This window comes from Oncorhynchus mykiss, chromosome 18 (genome assembly GCF_013265735.2).
Source record: "Oncorhynchus mykiss isolate Arlee chromosome 18, USDA_OmykA_1.1, whole genome shotgun sequence".
Lineage (NCBI taxonomy): Eukaryota > Metazoa > Chordata > Actinopteri > Salmoniformes > Salmonidae > Oncorhynchus > Oncorhynchus mykiss.
Genome location: NC_048582.1, coordinates 8,463,565 through 8,480,927, shown reverse-complemented (window position 1 = coordinate 8,480,927; position 17,363 = coordinate 8,463,565). Strand labels below are relative to the sequence as shown.

The following is a 17,363-nucleotide window of genomic DNA, read 5'->3' as shown; positions in this document are numbered from 1 at the left end:
TCCACCCCGACATGAATACATTTCTCTTGAGGTCACTCGAAACTTTGGCAATGGCCTACTTTGCTAGGACCTCTGGGTTAAACTCAGCCAACACCCTCAGACTGCTGTGCCATAACAACACTCCAGTCTAGACTCTTACCGACAGGACTCTGGCTGGCCTGAACAGAATCCCATCAGATGGATTTGACTCTTAAACTATGATGACTCTCTGTAGCAGTGTTGAATTGTCTTAATGTATTCTGTTTGCAGGTTGAAAGATTACATGAATTGTGGTGGTAGGTCTAATTGAATGGATTCTGGTGGTGGGTGTAATTAAGGCTGTATACCGTTTTTTGCGATATACCGATATTGATGCATGGACCGGTTTGGGTTTTTATTTTACCTTCTATACCGGTATTTGAATGTTTGGTTTGTTAAATGAGATACGTGGTGTGTAACGTCCATTTTTATAGTTCACTACTTGAGTCTTCTCTCCCCATGCGGCTTTCCACACAGACCTAGCCCTGGCTCCAGGTCCTTTCACTCAATGAGCGCATTTGTTTTTCCTCGACCACGAGACACTTGCGTTTAGTCTGCATGGTCCATGCAGCACATGAAACAATGTTGATGACAACAATGCAGTTGTCACTTTGTGTCTTAATATAAATCTACTAGCATTCTATAATTACACTATTAGCTTGTTTTTTTTTTTTTACACCTGCAAACAGCTAGTTTGTCTTAACAAGTTGTTAGCCGCTAATGCTAATCGCTAGCTAATAAATGTCCTAGTAAGAGCAAGCGTAATTAGCTTATCAGCCTGATAATACCAGTGATGGTGTATACCTAAATCAGCATGTTTGTGCAACAGCATTTTATAAATTAGAGGTAAACGCAAAGCAAGAACATGTAAGCTATTTCATGTAGCTAAGAGAGAACACAATGTAGCCAAAGATTAAAGGGCCCCCTAGGAAACACCTATCATCAACACTTTAGTTCCTACCTTGTCACAATAACTCCTCCCTGGCATTTTCATTCGTTGTCATGTCAAACATTGTATTAAAAGTGCCCACTATTATATAACTAGAATAGACATTCTATTTCCATGATTCCAACAGTGTTGTGCTCTAAATGCAAGTCAAATTGCAACATTTGGTTAAAAGTAAGGCCCAGATTGCTTGCCCATATCGTGCAGCCCTACGTGGCAGTGTAGAAATGATCTCAAATGCAGAAATTGATAAATTAGGACTTTTGGGGGGGTTGAAGTGAACGGTATAAAACAGAATGCAGAAAGACTCATTGAAATCACTCAGTATCTATGTGTTTCCACCCTAGGATCACTCACTACTCATTAAGCACATTTAGAACTTTTATTATTGCAAATCATAAAATGAAGAAAATACCTTGCGATAATATTTTGCCCATATGGCCCAACCCGAGGTGTAATTGAATGAATTGTGGTGGTAGGTCTACTGCTAGAATAAGAATATCAGGTCTGCTGCAGGGTTTAACTGACCTCACATGTAAAGAGAAAATAACTGAAAGCCTCATACATGTGTTGTGGTACAGAGAAGAGTGAAAAAAGACCCGTTTTATATTTGACATGAAACCTTTATTATTCAGTAACCACCGCCTGTCCACCTAGCTCTGTCAATACCATGTGACTGTCCATACCAAACATTGGTTGATTAAAAAAGGTCAACAGGAAACTGTCACTCACTTCTCTTCATGGACGCCATTGGACGGCGTCGTGTTTAGGATGAAGAATAAGACAATTCATGGAATTCAATTGTGAAATAACAGTTCTGAGGATGAGAAAGTGAAACCATTTTTCCCTTCTCCCAGGTACAGTGCCAATGTAGTCTAATGTACTGCCCTTACAGGTGGCAAACTGAGACGGAAGAGGAAGCGAGGCATCCCACTCCCTCACTTTATGGTTTATATACAGTCAAGGAACTAAGTAGACCAGACACAGCTGCTATAGCAATGGTGTCTACGGGAGAGCCACCCCTTAATAAGTAGAACGTAAACAGCCTGAGTAAGACATCTTCCTTCATCCACCTTCTTTGACATAAGTATTGGAATAGAACAGGGTTGGCTGTATGCCTCCAATCCATATTGCCATGATCCCATATTATGTGTCTGGGCTGAATTTAACTGGATTAACCCTGAAGGACATCTATATATCTGTCTGTCTACTGTACTGGACGGGAACATGAGGTAAGACCCAGGGACTGTACACCCCATGACATAATACAGGCATAGTATTATCCACTGTAGTAGCTTCAGCCAATCAGCAGGAGTTACGCCAGTGAACCTTCCCCCTGTCACCTGAACACAGGCATTGCAGACACTGACTCCTCCCACTCAGCGCTTGTCAACCCTGAGGTCACAGAATCACACCATTTATATAGGTGCCGAGTCTTGAAGCTAGATGGAGTTGCTCTACTCTGTATGAGCGGTTAGACTGGAGGGAAGAGAGCTGGGACTCTGATATTGTTAACTGGTTAGTGTTTCACTACCATCTCTATAACCTCGCATTCAAACTGATTCTGCTACGTTTCAATGGTGTGCTCAGCATTCAGTCTGGTTTAACCAGGCTACTGTGTCCCAGACCCACTTCAGTGTTCGTCCATAATGCAGACCTGCTTTGTGTGGAAGTAGTGCAGAGGGTGGTACAATTTAGCACAGTATGTAACAGTAATCTCTGGTTTAAATAAAGTTATTATAATACAAAAAGCTTTGTTAAATAACATTGAAATGTGGCACTTAATTAATTGGTCGTATGGCGAATATAGCCATTAACCATGACCATAGTGAGTAACTCTCCATCAACTTGGTCCTCATGCCATTCATGGCCACCATGGTGACGGCTACCAGGAAGTAGAGGCATGTAGTACAGTCATCGCCCATGGTGACAGTTGCTAGGCAGAGGCAGGAAGTGTTGCTAGGTCGAGACAGGAATTACTGTCAGCCAGGTAGAGGAGTGACGATCATCCTACAGCAGATCAGCACGTTATATCAGACCAACCTGTAGTCTCCATCCCTCCCTGGCTTGAACCCGGATGGTGAGGATCACTAGTCTCTACTATGGCTCCTAGTTAGAGCAGCCAGGCTAGGCGGCTAGCTAGCTACACCCTCCCTACCTCTGCAGTAAACCACACACTGATTAAGATGCATGTTAGATTAGAGAGACATATTATTGTTGCAAAACAGTCTTTCTTTAGTGTCGTCGTCATTCAGTTTAGCAGGAAGTCCGGGCTCGGGTAGCCGAAGAGGCTGAAGTCTCCTTGGTACCGGCCGTAAAGCCGCCTGACGTCCCGCTTGCTGATGCCTGAGAAGTAGCGCTCCACCTTGGTCCGGTTGTAACGGGTGATCCCTGGGGGGATGGTGGGGTACGATACCAGACGCTCGATCCCGGCAGCTTTCAGGATGTAGGGGGCATCGCGTTCTAGAGTTTCGTGGTGCCCCACGACGCTGTACGTGATGTCACAGGGGGCGCAGAGTTCCGCGTAAGTCACCCAGTGGATAACATGCTCCCCAAACTGACGGTCCATGCGGCGCCGCCCGGGCTCGTCGCCCAGGTAACGGATGAAGTCCTCGAAGCGCAGGCCCGTAGTCGCCTGGTTGTCGTCGTCGTCACGGTGACTCTTACGGTACTTACGGATGATGGCGGGAGCGATGTCGTGCTTGTACCAGGGCTCGAAGCGCGGGTTCTTCACAAACTTGTCCTTGAAGGCGGAGATGAGGCGCTCGAACGGGTCTCTGACGATGAAGAACTTGAAGTATGTGGCTAACCTGGCGAGAGAAAACAAAAAGAATCAGAGCACCACAATGGAATACAGGGCCAAACAAGCCAGTAAAGGTGTTCAGCAAAGCTTAACGTGAGCACAGCTCTATAACACGTAGCAGACATTCTTATCCAGACCGACATACAATTAGTGCATTAATCTTAAGATAGCAAGTGATTGGGTAGGTGTAAGCGATGGTAGCCTACATTACCATCTTATTATTTTATCCAATCTAACTCATTCAGATCTGTGATTACGTCAAGGAAGGAAGGAAGGTAGGATGCATTTCTGAAGTATTGAAGCAGGGCCTTAAACCTTTTAGTGATTTCTTTCTCCGTCAGAGAGGAGAGGCGGGGCAGTCCGTTCTTCTCATGGTCATGAACCAGGTTCTCTGGGATCTCCTCCACAGTGGAGAACTCTCCTGAGGGGCAAAAGGACAGAGAAGAACACTCTTTTTTCATCCTTCACTGGGATCGAGGCTACTACATCACTACAATTTACAGACAGATAAGCTTACGTTTTGAGTCAACTTTACTCATCATCATCACTCACTGACACTCTGTCACTGTCTTCCTTCCTCTCTCACTCCCTCCCTCACTGACTCTCTCCCTACCGTCCTCCCTCACTGACTCTCTCCCTACCGTCCTCCCTCACTCACCATTGAGAACGATGAGGACCTTCTTCCATTGAGTGTTGCCCACTTTGGGGGTCTGGCAGAAGAGGATCTTGTGCTTGTCGCACACAAAGATGCGGTCCAAGACAAACTTGTTGATTGAGGTGTGAGTGAGGTTCTTGAGGGAGTCGTTCTTACACACGGCTGACAGCAGCTCCCGACGCCTCGTCTCCACAGTGTTCCAGTCTGTTGGGTTGGCCATGGAGGGGCCTACTGAGGACTGACACACACACACACACACACACTTCAAGTAACTGATGATTCTGTTTCAAGGGCGAACACACGCAAACAAAACACCTACCAGGTTCGATGACTTGGGAGCTCTTCTGTCTGATTTCTGAGCTGGCAGTGATTTGATGGTCTTAACTCCTGGTTGAGTCCAACTCTGCATCTCAGTCTTCTCCCCATAGTCTGAAACACAAAACACAAAGAGATCACAAGACAATTCCAAGGGGGATAGACTAGACATTTAAATCTAACAGCATAGTTGTTATGTAACTATAGCTACAACTCTAGCTGAACAATTACTGAAAGGTATAGATAGCTAGTATTGATGAGAAAAAACAATCAGGTTTCAGTCTGATAACTTACCATCCGTGGTTCTGGCGTTAAAATTGATAAACTTGTTGGCAAACACGAGGATGAGCAACACCCAGCCGCAAGCCCCGACGAGCAGCCAGTGGTGCCGCATCGTTATTTGCATCACCCGTGGGCCATCGAAGTAGCGACGGTACCTGCAGAAACAGCTGTTTAGCAATAGCAGGTAGTCTTTCTCGTCAGACTCTGCACAGATGAAAGGGGGAAACCTTACTATAATATTTGGACTAACTAACGTTAGCTAGTTGTCATAATCTTTGGACTCAGACGGGCGCTCCACCGGCAGAGGAGTGGCACAGGGACAGTGAGGAGAGACTAGTTACTTAGCAGGCTACCTAGCTAGCTTAGCATCCATAGGCTACCATTTCAGCAGGCTGTAAAACTACATGACCATTTATGCCAATCACCAACTAACTATAGGCGTGGTCAAAACAACTGTCCCTACTGAAAGACAGGGCGAGATCAATTTAGCTCAGCTAGCTGGCTAACTTCAGTTAACGTTAGCTACTGTTAGCTTGTTGCTGTTTGCTAGCTAGCCATAATTCTGACCATTCCGAATACTGTAGAAAGCTAGGCCTGCTCCTGAGTACGTTTGACTTGATCAGAAAATTATCTGATAGCTAGTTTCCCATTGTACAACCCAAATGTGATGTCTTACCTGCTGTGTAATTGCAACTAATGCAATAGTAACGTTTCTTGTGATGTTCGCGTACCTGTCCCGTTATCCATGTTGTTGATGCATAACACAGACCAATTTCGCCCTCTAGCGTTCAAATGTTTACACCGCACCACATAAGACTGGACAAGACTACCCGAGAACTAGCTATGCAACTGGCCAGTGATATCATATGCTCCTGTATTTAAAAAATAAAATAAAAAACTCGACACAAAAAGTTGTGCATATGCTCACTGCAAATATAAAATGAGCTTAGGCTATGGGCTACCATCATACATGGCTTCATATGGCACACAAGGCAACATTGACTATTCGCCCCAGTCACACCATGCTGCTGGTCATGTGTGTTTGGACAACAACCCTGTTGTACATCCAGATGCCAGTGGGAATGAGTACCAGTGTTGCACAACATACACATCCATACACACATATCAGGATAAGGCTTACCGTGTGATATACTTATTTTTTTATTAAATACATACAATTCCTCGGTTACATGGCATCATGGGTATTATTGGCATTGTTTGCATAAATGACTGCTGCTGTTGCTCTTGGTCTTCTTGAGGAGCAGCTGGGCTTGGGTGTTTAGAAGAACACCATACTCATACCCCCCCCCCCCCCCCCCCCCCGGTTGTAGTGAAATGCTTGTGTTCTTAGCTCCAACAGTGTAGTAGTATCTAACAATTCACAACAATACCCACACATCTAAAAGTCATTGAATGGAATTAAGAAATATATAAATATTAGGACAAGCAATGTCAGTGGCATTGACTATAATACAGTAAGTATATACATATAAAATGAGTAAAACAGTATGTAAACAAAATGAAAGTGACCTATGATTCCATGCAGGATTGAGTAACTGGGTGGTAGCCGGCTAGAGACAGTGACTAAGATCAGGATAGAGTAACTGGGTGGTAGCCGGCTAGAGACAGTGACTAAGATCAGGGTAGAGTAACTGGGTGGTAGCCGGCTAGAGACAGTGACTAAGATCAGGGTAGAGTAACTGGGTGGTAGCCGGCTAGAGACAGTGACTAAGATCAGGGTAGAGTAACTGGGTGGTAGCCGGCTAGAGACAGTGACTAAGATCAGGATTGAGTAACTGGGTGGTAGCCAGCTAGAGACAGTGACTAAGATCAGGGTAGAGTAACTGGGTGGTAGCCAGCTAGAGACAGTGACTAAGATCAGGATAGAGTAACTGGGTGGTAGCCGGCTAGAGACAGTGACTAAGATCAGGATAGAGTAACTGGGTGGTAGCCGGCTAGAGACAGTGACTAAGATCAGGATTGAGTAACTGGGTGGTAGCCGGCTAGAGACAGTGACTAAGATCAGGATAGAGTAACTGGGTGGTAGCCGGCTAGAGACAGTGACTAAGATCAGGATAGAGTAACTGGGTGGTAGCCGGCTAGAGACAGTGACTAAGATCAGGATTGAGTAACTGGGTGGTAGCCGGCTAGAGACAGTGACTAAGATCAGGGTAGAGTAACTGGGTGGTAGCCGGCTAGAGACAGTGACTAAGATCAGGGTAGAGTACTGGGTGGAGGTCATCTAGTGATGGCTATTTAACAGGCGGATAAGGCGTATGAGGAAGTTGAAAAAGGCAGTAGCTTGAGTCAATAGAAAAGGAAGGGAGAAGTGTGAGGTGTCTGTGCATTTATAATGTCATGAATAGTTACATTTAGGCATCCAACCTCATTCAGACATGCAAGTCACAGACACGCTTCAAGTAGGCCTGTATTCATAACAGTTCATCTACTTGGTAGTGCAGGGATCATCACCTAGATTCAGCCTCAGGACCATTTTTTAGGGAGTGGGAACATAATTACTAATGATTTGTAGAGTGCAGATTGACTGCAATAAGCCCAAACAGATGTTTGACTAAAACAATCATTTTAAACCTTGCTTACATTTCTATACGATCACGTATCTCCCTATTATGTGGGAATACTTGGGAACAGATGTGAAATTAAAATCACTTAGAGCAGACTTTCCACCCGACAAAAATATTATTCTGCTCAGAAAACTGTGGGGGCAAATAAAACCAGTGGGCCGCAAGTTGGGGACCTGTTGTGGTGTTGTGGTGTTGTGGTGTTGTAGTGTTGTGGTGTTGTAGTGTTGTGGTGTTATGGTGGTGTTATGGTGTTGTAATGTTGTGGTGTTGTAGTGTTGTAGTGTTGTGGTGTTGTAGTGTTGTGGTGTTGTAGTGTTGTAGTGTTGTGGTGTTGTAGTGTTGTAGTGTTGTGGTGTTGTAGTGTTGTAGTGTTGTGGTGTTATGGTGTTGTAGTGTTGTAGTGTTGTGGTGTTGTAGTGTTGTGGTGTTGTAGTGTTGTGGTGTTGTGGTGTTGTGGTGTTGTAGTGTTGTGGTGTTGTGGTGCTGTGGTGTTGTAGTGTTGTGGTGTTATGGTGTTGTAGTGTTGTGGTGTTGTGGTGTTGTAGTGTTGTAGTGTTGTGGTGTTGTGGTGTTGTAGTGTTGTGGTGTTATGGTGTTGTAGTGTTGTAGTGTGGTGGTGTTGTGGTGTATAATAAAGACATCAGACACAACTACTTCTATACATTTATTCTACAAGCGTTGAAGACAGATCTAATTCTCATCAACATTGACCGTCTGTAGACCTGTTGACAAAGGAAAGAAAAAGGTTTTTAGCAACAGAGCGTGACAATAATAAACCTCTATCTTCATCATCCTAGGACAGAACAGATGATAAAACTACATCTTTCATATTGGTGTATTAAGAACAGAACAGGGATATACAGTAACAGACTATCGTTGACGTTTCAGCACAATAAATGACACTCTAGCAAACCTACGAAGGATCATTTGGTATTGACTACGCCTCACCTTTGTATGTTGTGACAGGGACATACGTGACGAGTGTGTACAGTTTGTTTGGGGAGTCTTCATCCTCATTGCGCTTCCTGGACAATCGTACCCTCATCCTGTATGGCACGTTCCTGTAAATAACATAGTGAACGTTAGTCTCATCCTGTATGGCACATTCCTGTAAATAACATAGGTGAACGTTAGTCTCATCCTGTAAATAACACAGGTGAACGTTAGTCTCATCCTGTATGGCACGTTCCTGTAAATAACATAGTGAATGTTAGTCTCATCCTGTATGGCACGTTCCTGTAAATAACACAGGTGAACGTTAGTCTCATCCTGTATGGCACGTTCCTGTAAATAACACAGGTGGACGTTAGTCTCATCCTGTATGGCACGTTCCTGTAAATAACATAGTGAATGTTAGTCTCATCCTGTATGGCACGTTCCTGTAAATAACACAGGTGAACGTTAGTCTCATCCTGTATGGCACGTTCCTGTAAATAACACAGGTGAACGTTAGTCTCATCCTGTATGGCACGTTCCTGTAAATAACACAGGTGAACGTTAGTCTCATCCTGTATGGCACGTTCCTGTAAATAACACAGGTGAACGTTAGTCTCATCCTGTATGGCACGTTCCTGTAAATAACACAGGTGAACGTTAGTCTCATCCTGTAAATAACACAGGTGAACGTTAGTCTCATCCTGTATGGCACGTTCCTGTAAATAACACAGGTGAACGTTAGTCTCATCCTGTAAATAACACAGGTGAACGTTAGTCTCATCCTGTATGGCACGTTCCTGTAAATAACACAGGTGAACGTTAGTCTCATCCTGTAAATAACACAGGTGAACGTTAGTCTCATCCTGTAAATAACACAGGTGAACGTTAGTCTCATCCTGTAAATAACACAGGTGAACGTTAGTCTCATCCTGTAAATAACACAGGTGAACGTTAGTCTCATCCTGTAAATAACATAGTGAACGTTAGTCTCATCCTGTAAATAACACAGGTGAACGTTAGTCTCATCCTGTATGGAACGTTCCTGTAAATAACATAGTGAACGTTCCTGTAAATAACACAGGTGAACATTAGTACTAAGCAGAATGAAAACATGCTTGTGCAACAAGTTGTAGTGCTATTTGTGTCAACAACCATAAGTGGTTGTATGGGCAGAGAAAGAGCTGTTACCAAACCCTTTCCTCAAGCACCCTCAGCTATTCCACGTTTTGATATTTGAACACGTATTTGTTCCTGAGGAAGCACACCTGGGCCACGTTCAGCTGCCAAACGTTCTCGAACGTGGCAGATAGAAATGCCACGAACAGAGCCGATGTGATTCCTTATTCTACATGTCAGAGAGGCATGTTTGATCAACACACCCTATTTCTATCTGAACGTTCCAAAACGTTTAATCCTGCTGAAAGCGCCCCATTCAACTAATGGGCTTAGTGATTGTTTAACCAACTTAATATGGCTTGGGAAACACGAGTACAGTAATACCTGATTCATATGATAACACAATTCACTAGACACCAAATGGAAACAAACAGCAGAAATGGGGAGAAACCTCTGAACTTGTCCAATAGAAACCCCATGTTTACTGTTGCAAAACATTCTGCTAGTGTGCACTAATGAATACACCCGATTAATCTTAAAACAGGCGTCTCATTAGTCCTTACTTGACGCCTTTGGTCCACACAGCCTTGTTCAGGCGGGTGTCGATGCGTACATCAGGAGTTCCCATCTCCTTCATGGCGAACTTGCGGATCTCTTTGAGAGCACGAGGAGCTCTCCTCTTGAAGCTCCTGTAGAGAGAAGGAACGTTCTGATCAAGACCAGCCGCGGGGGACTAACAAAAACTAGCCTACATCTTGAGGGACACCTGCCAATTTAGAGGAACAGCAGATTTGTCAACAGCCATGTGATGTCACACCATGCTCTGTGATGTAAATACTCCCATATGATGTCACACCATGCTCTGTGATGTAAATACTCCCATATGATGTCACACCATGCTCTGTGATGTAAATACTCCCATATGATGTCACACCATGCTCTGTGATGTAAACACTCCCATATGATGTCACACCATGCTCTGTGATGTAAACACTCCCATATGATGTCACACCATGCTCTGTGATGTAAATACTCCCATATGATGTCACACCATGCTCTGTGATGTAAATACTCCCATATGTCACACCAGACCATATCCTCTGGTACTGATGAAAAACGACTTCAGGTGCAAATGACACAAGTGTTTTGAGGACGCTGAGCCAACTTTGACCTGGCTTCTGTTGGTGAATTTGTCCATTTGCACCACAGTACTTACACTCCATGGATGCGCTTGTGGATGTTGACGGTGTATTCTCTGGTCACCACCTCATTGATGGCTGAACGCCCCTTCTTCTTCTCTCCCTTCTTGGTAGGAGCCATCTGAAAAGACAAACCGGGATGGTTCAAGTTAAGATTGTCCCATACAAAGTAAAACGCCAGAACTGCTAGGCTAACGTTAGCTAGCTAGCCAGGTACACTAACGTCCAAAACAGGAAAACATCCCTGCTCCAGCGAAACAAAAATGGCTCATGAAAATGGCTAAATGTAACCATTAATTGGACTGCCTGTAGTTAGCTGGCAAAAGTATATGTTATGTCTGGTAGCTAGCCAGCTAGCATGTTACGGAGCCTGTGGTGTTCACGGTAACTAAAGTTCTGAATGTTTTTGTTAACTAAATGAATGCACAATGCATCACAAACTCAAATCCGATTGACAATGAGGTACACAGCTTTGGATGTGGACAATGAAAATATGTGTTTTATGCATAAATACTGCAGGATGGAGTTAGATTGTACGAGGATTATCAATCAGACAAACTCACTTTGGTGGGGAACTGTTGAAAAGGAAGGACCGGAAATAGATCCGGCTGAATGTTGTCCGTTGAAAACAAGTACCTATGACAATGTTCCTACGTCTTGTTGCCATGGTAACCATGCACGCTACACTGTATCGGTATGTGGTTAGCTTTATACATTGAAACATTGCTAGTGCAGAAAAGGAAGCCTATTTCATTGATAACTTAGGACCAAAACCTGAACTGGGATAAGCCGTCGAATTTTGCTATTAGTCTCTCAACTTTTAGCTACAACAATATGACAACGAATTATGTTAGAATTAATCCCCCGGTTGTTGAGTTTACCGACGTAAAAGCAGGGAAGGTTTACAAGACCACTGTCACGGTGACCAACACTGGAATTACCTCGAAAAGAATGAGACTGCTTGAACCCACATCAAAGGTGAAATCCTTTCTGCAGTGCTGCCTGTCAGCTGTCTTTGTGTGTAATACGTTAGTAAAGTTCAGAGCAACGTGTGCTTAGTTTTCATTGCGCTTTTGTCCTAATTCTAATTTATAAACTCATTTTGATTGATGCAATACATTATTATACACTTTTGTTACTTCCACCCTTCATATTGCCCTGTCCCTCTCTTCTTTAATTGTATCAACCCCTTGTCCTACCACTCAAGCTGTTCAAATTCAGGGTGACAAACACAGAAACCCCCATTGCTGCTGGATTGTCCCTGAGTGGCACTCTAGAGTTCAGGCCTGAGAAAGATGAGGATGTCTGTGACCGTCTGCTCCTTGTCCTGGAAGACAAAGCCATGGAGATCCCCCTCTTAGCGTAAGTAGAGTCATATATACACCTGCTATGACATCACTCATTCATGTAGTTGCTTTCACGGGTTCCAACAAACATGTGCCTAGGCATTAGCGGGTTAATGCAATCTTCAGGTCTCATCCAAGGTTACTTATATTTGGGCTTTCCTGCAGGTTCTCCCCGGCGTGTTCTCTCACCATGGAATCTCTCGCTGATTTCGGCTCTGTGATGGCAAACAGTCAGGTGATCAGCAAAGAGGTGGAATTGACCAATCAGGGATCTGCTCCAGGTATTATGCTTTTGCCTCTCCCATTGAACCCACTTCTGTAAACTTGCATTGATTGATTTTAGTTGACATTTGCAGTAATCTAGCTGATTTATTTATGGTATCTTTCTTATTGTTATATTAATTGATTGCTGTTCATGCCCTTGGCCTTGCTGAAGGAGCTTTTCAGGTGCTGTATGATGGAGACCAGTCCATCAGGCTCTCTCCCAGCAGTGGCGTCCTGCAGTCTGGCGCAACCCAGTGGCTGAAGGTGGAACTCTGCACTGACAGACCCACGAGGGTCAGAGAGGAGGCCCAGTAAGGAAACTAGAGCCTTATTATGCTTAGTGTTACTTATGGTTCTTTGTTTGTGCATTTTGTGTGTGTTTATTGAGTTTCCTCCCTCCCTCCTTCCCTTTCTCTCAGGGTGAAGCTGCAGAACAGTAAGGACGTGGTCCTGAAGATCAGGGCTGATGTTTTGGAGCAGAGCCTGGAGCTCCAGGACCTAGAGGGGGAGAGGTTGTCCTGCCTCCGCTTCGGACCCGTCTTCTTTGGGACGTCCCGGGTGGAAAAGGTGGTTCTGGTGAACAATGGACCACAGGCCTGCGACTGGATGGTGGTGCTGCAGGACGATGCTCCAGGGACAGAAATGGTACGCACACACAGAGAGAAAACACAGACACACACATGCACCAACACACACAGAGAGAAAACACAGACACACACGTGCACCAACACACACAGAGAGAAAACACAGACACACACATGCACCAACACACACACACAGAGAAAACACAGACACACACATGCACCAACACACACAGAGAGAAAACACAGACACACGCATGCACCAACACACACAGAGAGAAAACACAGACACACACATGCACCAACACACACAGAGAGAAAACACAGACACATTCCCTGGATGGGAGACCAGATGCTGCTGGAAGTGGTGTTGGAGGGCCAGTAGAAGGCACCCTTTCCTCTGGTCTAAAAAAATGCCCCAACGCCCCAGGGCAGTGATTGGGGACATTGCCCTGTGTAGAGTGCTGTCTTTCGGATGGGACGTTAAAAGGGTGTCCTGACTCTCTGTGGTCACTAAAAATCCCATGGCACTTATCGTACAAGCAGGGGTGTTAACCCTGGTGTCCTGACTAAATTCCCAATCTGGTCTTCATACCATCATGGCCACCTAATCATCCCCAGTTTACAATTGTTTTATTCATTTCCCCCTCCTCTCCCCTGTAACTATTCCTCAGGTCGTTGCTGTAAATGAGAATGTGTTCTCAGTCAATGTAGCTGGTAAAATAATGTTAAATACATTTTTTTGACATATTTCACACTGAAGTGCAACTATACTAAACTGTGTTTTTAGATCCCTATCGTTAGGCCTGATACACGTTTGTATTGCTGTATGTGTGTGTGTGTGTGTGTGTGTCTGTGTCTGTGTGTGTGTGTGTCTGTGTGTCTGTGTGTGTCTGTCTGTGTGTCTGTGTGTCTGTGTGTGTGTGTCTGTCTGTGTGTGTTTGTGTGTCTGCCTGTGTGTGTGCCTGTGTGTGTGTGTGTGTGTGTCTGTGTGTGTGTTTGTGTGTGTGTGTTTGTCTGTGTGTCTGTGTGTGTGTGTGTGTCTGTCTGTGTGTCTGTGTGTGTGTATCTGTGTGTCTGTGTGTGTGTGTGTGTCTGTGTGTGTCTGTGTGTGTCTGCCTGTGTGTTTGTGTGTCTTTGTGTGTGTGTTTCATCAGGGCTTTGACCTCCAGAGGAGTACAGACGCAGCGCTGCTAGAGAGGAGTGTTCGTAACAGGGCCACCGCTGTGGATCCCTCCACTGTGATCGCCTGTGTGCCCAACGAGGGACGACTGAGACCCTACGACAGAACCACTCTGTGGGTCTGCTTCCGTCCTGTCAGCAGAAGGTATCCAGCCCTCCTGTGTGTGTGTCTATGTGGGGGTATAAATGTGTATAAAGATATTATAACATGCAGTATATAATGGTTGTTCTGTTCTTCAGAAGGAGCAGGGAGGAGCAGAACACCAGTGGGGCCTCAGCAGCAGCCAGTAAACAAGACTACTCACTCTTCCTCAAGTTTCAGACAGTGGGAAGTAAAGATGGCTTCAACCACCAGCAGCACTCCACTGTACCTCCCCACAATGGTACAGCAAGCCTCAGTCTGTTCCTTACCAATAGCAGGAACAACATGCTGCAATTTAACAGTGTATATTATATCATTAGTAAAAACAACAATTGAAGCCATTCTCTGGTGAGGGGTACTGACTGACATGTGTACAACAGCTATAACAGAAGTGTTGTGCTTGATCTGGGACTGTCTTGTACTTGACCCCTGACCTCTCTGACCCCTAAGCCCTGACCTCTATCCCCAGGTTACTGTGTGGAGCTGGCGGTGACTGGCTCAGCCCTCCCTGTCTCCCTGGTGCCCAGCCCCGGCCACAGCTTCAGCTTCCAGCAGTGCCTGATGGGAGAGCGTGTGGACGTCCTGTGTGTGCTCCGCAACCTCTCCCCTCTACTCCCTGTCACCTTCAAGTTCCGAAAGATGGCCAACTTCATCAGTGACCCCACTAGTGGAACCATCTCCCCAGGACAAAGCCAGGTATATAGATGGTCAACTTCATCAGTGACCCCACTAGTGGAACCATCTCCCCAGGGCAGAGCCAGGTAGATAGATGGTCAACTTCATCAGTGACCCTCCTAGTGGAACCATCTCCCCAGGACAAAGCCAGGTAGATAGATGGTCAACTTCATCAGTGACCCTCCTAGTGGAACCATCTCCCCAGAGCAGAGCCAGGTAGACAGATGGTCAACTTCATCAGTGACCCCACTAGTGGAACCATCTCCCCAGGACAGAGCCAGGTAGACATCCCTGGTCCAGGCTCAGATGGCTCCTTATTTTGGCCAGAGGAAAGTAGTCCACTATACAGAGTGTCTGGGCCCTAAAGTTGTACATTATATAGGAAATAAGGAGGCATTTTGGAGACAACCCCAGTCTCCTCCAAGCATCCTCTCTGACGGAACAGACAGAGAGGATGAATTATCAATATCCTCCATATCCTCCCTGAGTCTGACAGAAATCAGAATCATCGATCTGTGTTTTTGTCCAGGACGTGGTGCTGTCCTTCGCCCCCCACCAGATGGGGATGTTCAAGGTGAAACAGGTGCTGGAGCTGCTGGGTCAGGTGGTACACCTGGAGCCCTCCTCCATCAAGCTCCGCCTCCGCAGCTTCCACACCATCACCCTGCACCTGTCAGCTGTTTGCCGAGCGCAGACCGCATGCGAGACACCCAAACTCAACCCCGGTGAGACCCAACACCACCCCCTGCACACAGCCAGCACTGAACCCCTCACTGCCCTCCTCTGATCTCCTTCCCATACTGTATAGTTCACACTGAACCCCTCACTGCCCTCCTCTGATCTCCTTCCCATACTGTATAGTTCACACTGAACCCCTCACTGCCCTGTCCTCTGATCTCCTTCCCATACTGTACAGTTCACACTGAACCCCTCACTGCCCTGTCCACTGATCTCCTTACCATACTGTATAGTTCACACTGAACCCCTCACTGCCCTGTCCTCTGATCTCCTTCCCATACTGTATAGTTCACACTGAACCCCTCACTGCCCTGTCCCATACTGTATAGTTCACACTGAACCCCTCACTGCCCTGTCCTCTGATCTCCTTCCCATACTGTATAGTTCACACTGAACCCCTCACTGCCCTGTCCTCTGATCTCCTTCCCATACGGTATAGTTCACACTGAACCCCTCACTGCCCTGTCCCATACTGTATAGTTCACACTGAACCCCTCACTGCCCTGTCCCATACTGTATAGTTCACACTGAACCCCTCACTGCCCTGTCCTCTGATCTCCTTCCCATACTGTATAGTTCACACTGAACCCCTCACTGCCCTGTCCCATACTGTATAGTTCACACTGAACCCCTCACTGCCCTGTCCTCTGATCTCCTTCCCATACTGTATAGTTCACACTGAACCCCTCACTGCCCTGTCCACTGATCTCCTTCCCATACTGTATAGTTCACACTGAACCCCTCACTGCCCTGTCCTCTGATCTCCTTCCCATACTGTATAGTTCACACTGAACCCCTCACTGCCCTGTCCTCTGATCTCCTTCCCATACGGTATAGTTCACACTGAACCCCTCACTGCCCTGTCCCATACTGTATAGTTCACACTGAACCCCTCACTGCCCTGTCCACTGATCTCCTTTCCATACTGTATAGTTCACACTGAACCCCTCACTGCCCTGTCCACTGATCTCCTTCCCATACTGTATAGTTCACACTGAACCCCTCACTGCCCTGTCCCATACTGTATAGTTCACACTGAACCCCTCACTGCCCTGTCCTCTGATCTCCTTCCCATACTGTATAGTTCACACTGAACCCCTCACTGCCCTGTCCACTGATCTCCTTCCCATACGGTATAGTTCACACTGAACCCCTCACTGCCCTGTCCCATACTGTATAGTTCACACTGAACCCCTCACTGCCCTGTCCCATACTGTATAGTTCACACTGAACCCCTCACTGCCCTGTCCTCTGATCTCCTTCCCATACTGTATAGTTCACACTGAACCCCTCACTGCCCTGTCCCATACTGTATAGTTCACACTGAACCCCTCACTGCCCTGTCCTCTGATCTCCTTCCCATACGGTATAGTTCACACTGAACCCCTCACTGCCCTGTCCACTGATCTCCTTTCCATACTGTATAGTTCACACTGAACCCCTCACTGCCCTGTCCACTGATCTCCTTCCCATACTGTATAGTTCACACTGAACCCCTCACTGCCCTGTCCCATACTGTATAGTTCACACTGAACCCCTCACTGCCCTGTCCTCTGATCTCCTTCCCATACTGTATAGTT

General features: G+C 45.8%; 3 protein-coding genes across 7 annotated transcripts in view; 1 reads left to right on the top strand and 2 right to left on the bottom strand.

The window, feature by feature from the left end:
• Positions 1–1,566: 1,566 nt before the first annotated feature.
• Positions 1,567–5,876, bottom strand: LOC110528836 (carbohydrate sulfotransferase 10). 4 transcript variants are annotated; one of them, XM_036951633.1, is made up of 6 exons: positions 5,751–5,876; positions 5,032–5,174; positions 4,742–4,851; positions 4,426–4,660; positions 4,083–4,188; positions 1,567–3,774 (listed from the first exon to the last, which is right to left on the bottom strand). In XM_036951633.1, the coding sequence occupies exons 2-6, from the start codon at positions 5,141–5,143 to the stop codon at positions 3,216–3,218; spliced, it is 1,122 nt and encodes a 373-aa protein (XP_036807528.1). In that variant the 5' UTR covers positions 5,144–5,174; positions 5,751–5,876; the 3' UTR covers positions 1,567–3,215. The 4 variants fall into 4 exon arrangements, with proteins under 4 accessions (XP_036807528.1, XP_036807526.1, XP_036807527.1 ...); XM_036951631.1 differs by having other exon boundaries at positions 5,696–5,842; XM_036951632.1 differs by lacking the exon at positions 5,751–5,876 and adding an exon at positions 5,252–5,471.
• Positions 5,877–8,255: 2,379 nt separating this feature from the next.
• On the bottom strand, positions 8,256–11,529 carry LOC118941085 (60S ribosomal protein L31-like). 2 transcript variants are annotated; one of them, XM_036951619.1, is made up of 5 exons: positions 11,419–11,519; positions 10,873–10,976; positions 10,220–10,345; positions 8,553–8,665; positions 8,256–8,326 (listed from the first exon to the last, which is right to left on the bottom strand). In XM_036951619.1, exons 2-5 carry the CDS (start codon positions 10,974–10,976, stop codon positions 8,295–8,297), a joined length of 375 nt encoding a protein of 124 aa, XP_036807514.1. In that variant the 5' UTR covers positions 11,419–11,519; the 3' UTR covers positions 8,256–8,294. The 2 variants fall into 2 exon arrangements, with proteins under 2 accessions (XP_036807514.1, XP_036807513.1); XM_036951618.1 differs by lacking the exons at positions 8,256–8,326; positions 8,553–8,665 and adding an exon at positions 8,902–9,337 and having other exon boundaries at positions 11,419–11,529.
• Positions 11,530–11,555: 26 nt separating this feature from the next.
• LOC110502326 (cilia- and flagella-associated protein 47) overlaps positions 11,556–17,363 on the top strand; it is an 89,493-nt gene continuing 83,685 nt past the window's right edge. Inside the window, exons 1-9 of the mRNA XM_036951399.1 lie at positions 11,556–11,833; positions 12,063–12,217; positions 12,367–12,482; positions 12,638–12,776; positions 12,885–13,110; positions 14,204–14,373; positions 14,469–14,611; positions 14,840–15,066; positions 15,575–15,770. Of these exons, the coding sequence (XP_036807294.1) occupies positions 11,690–11,833; positions 12,063–12,217; positions 12,367–12,482; positions 12,638–12,776; positions 12,885–13,110; positions 14,204–14,373; positions 14,469–14,611; positions 14,840–15,066; positions 15,575–15,770 (1,516 nt within the window). The 5' untranslated portion in view covers positions 11,556–11,689. The remainder of the gene's footprint in view (positions 11,834–12,062; positions 12,218–12,366; positions 12,483–12,637; positions 12,777–12,884; positions 13,111–14,203; positions 14,374–14,468; positions 14,612–14,839; positions 15,067–15,574; positions 15,771–17,363) is intronic.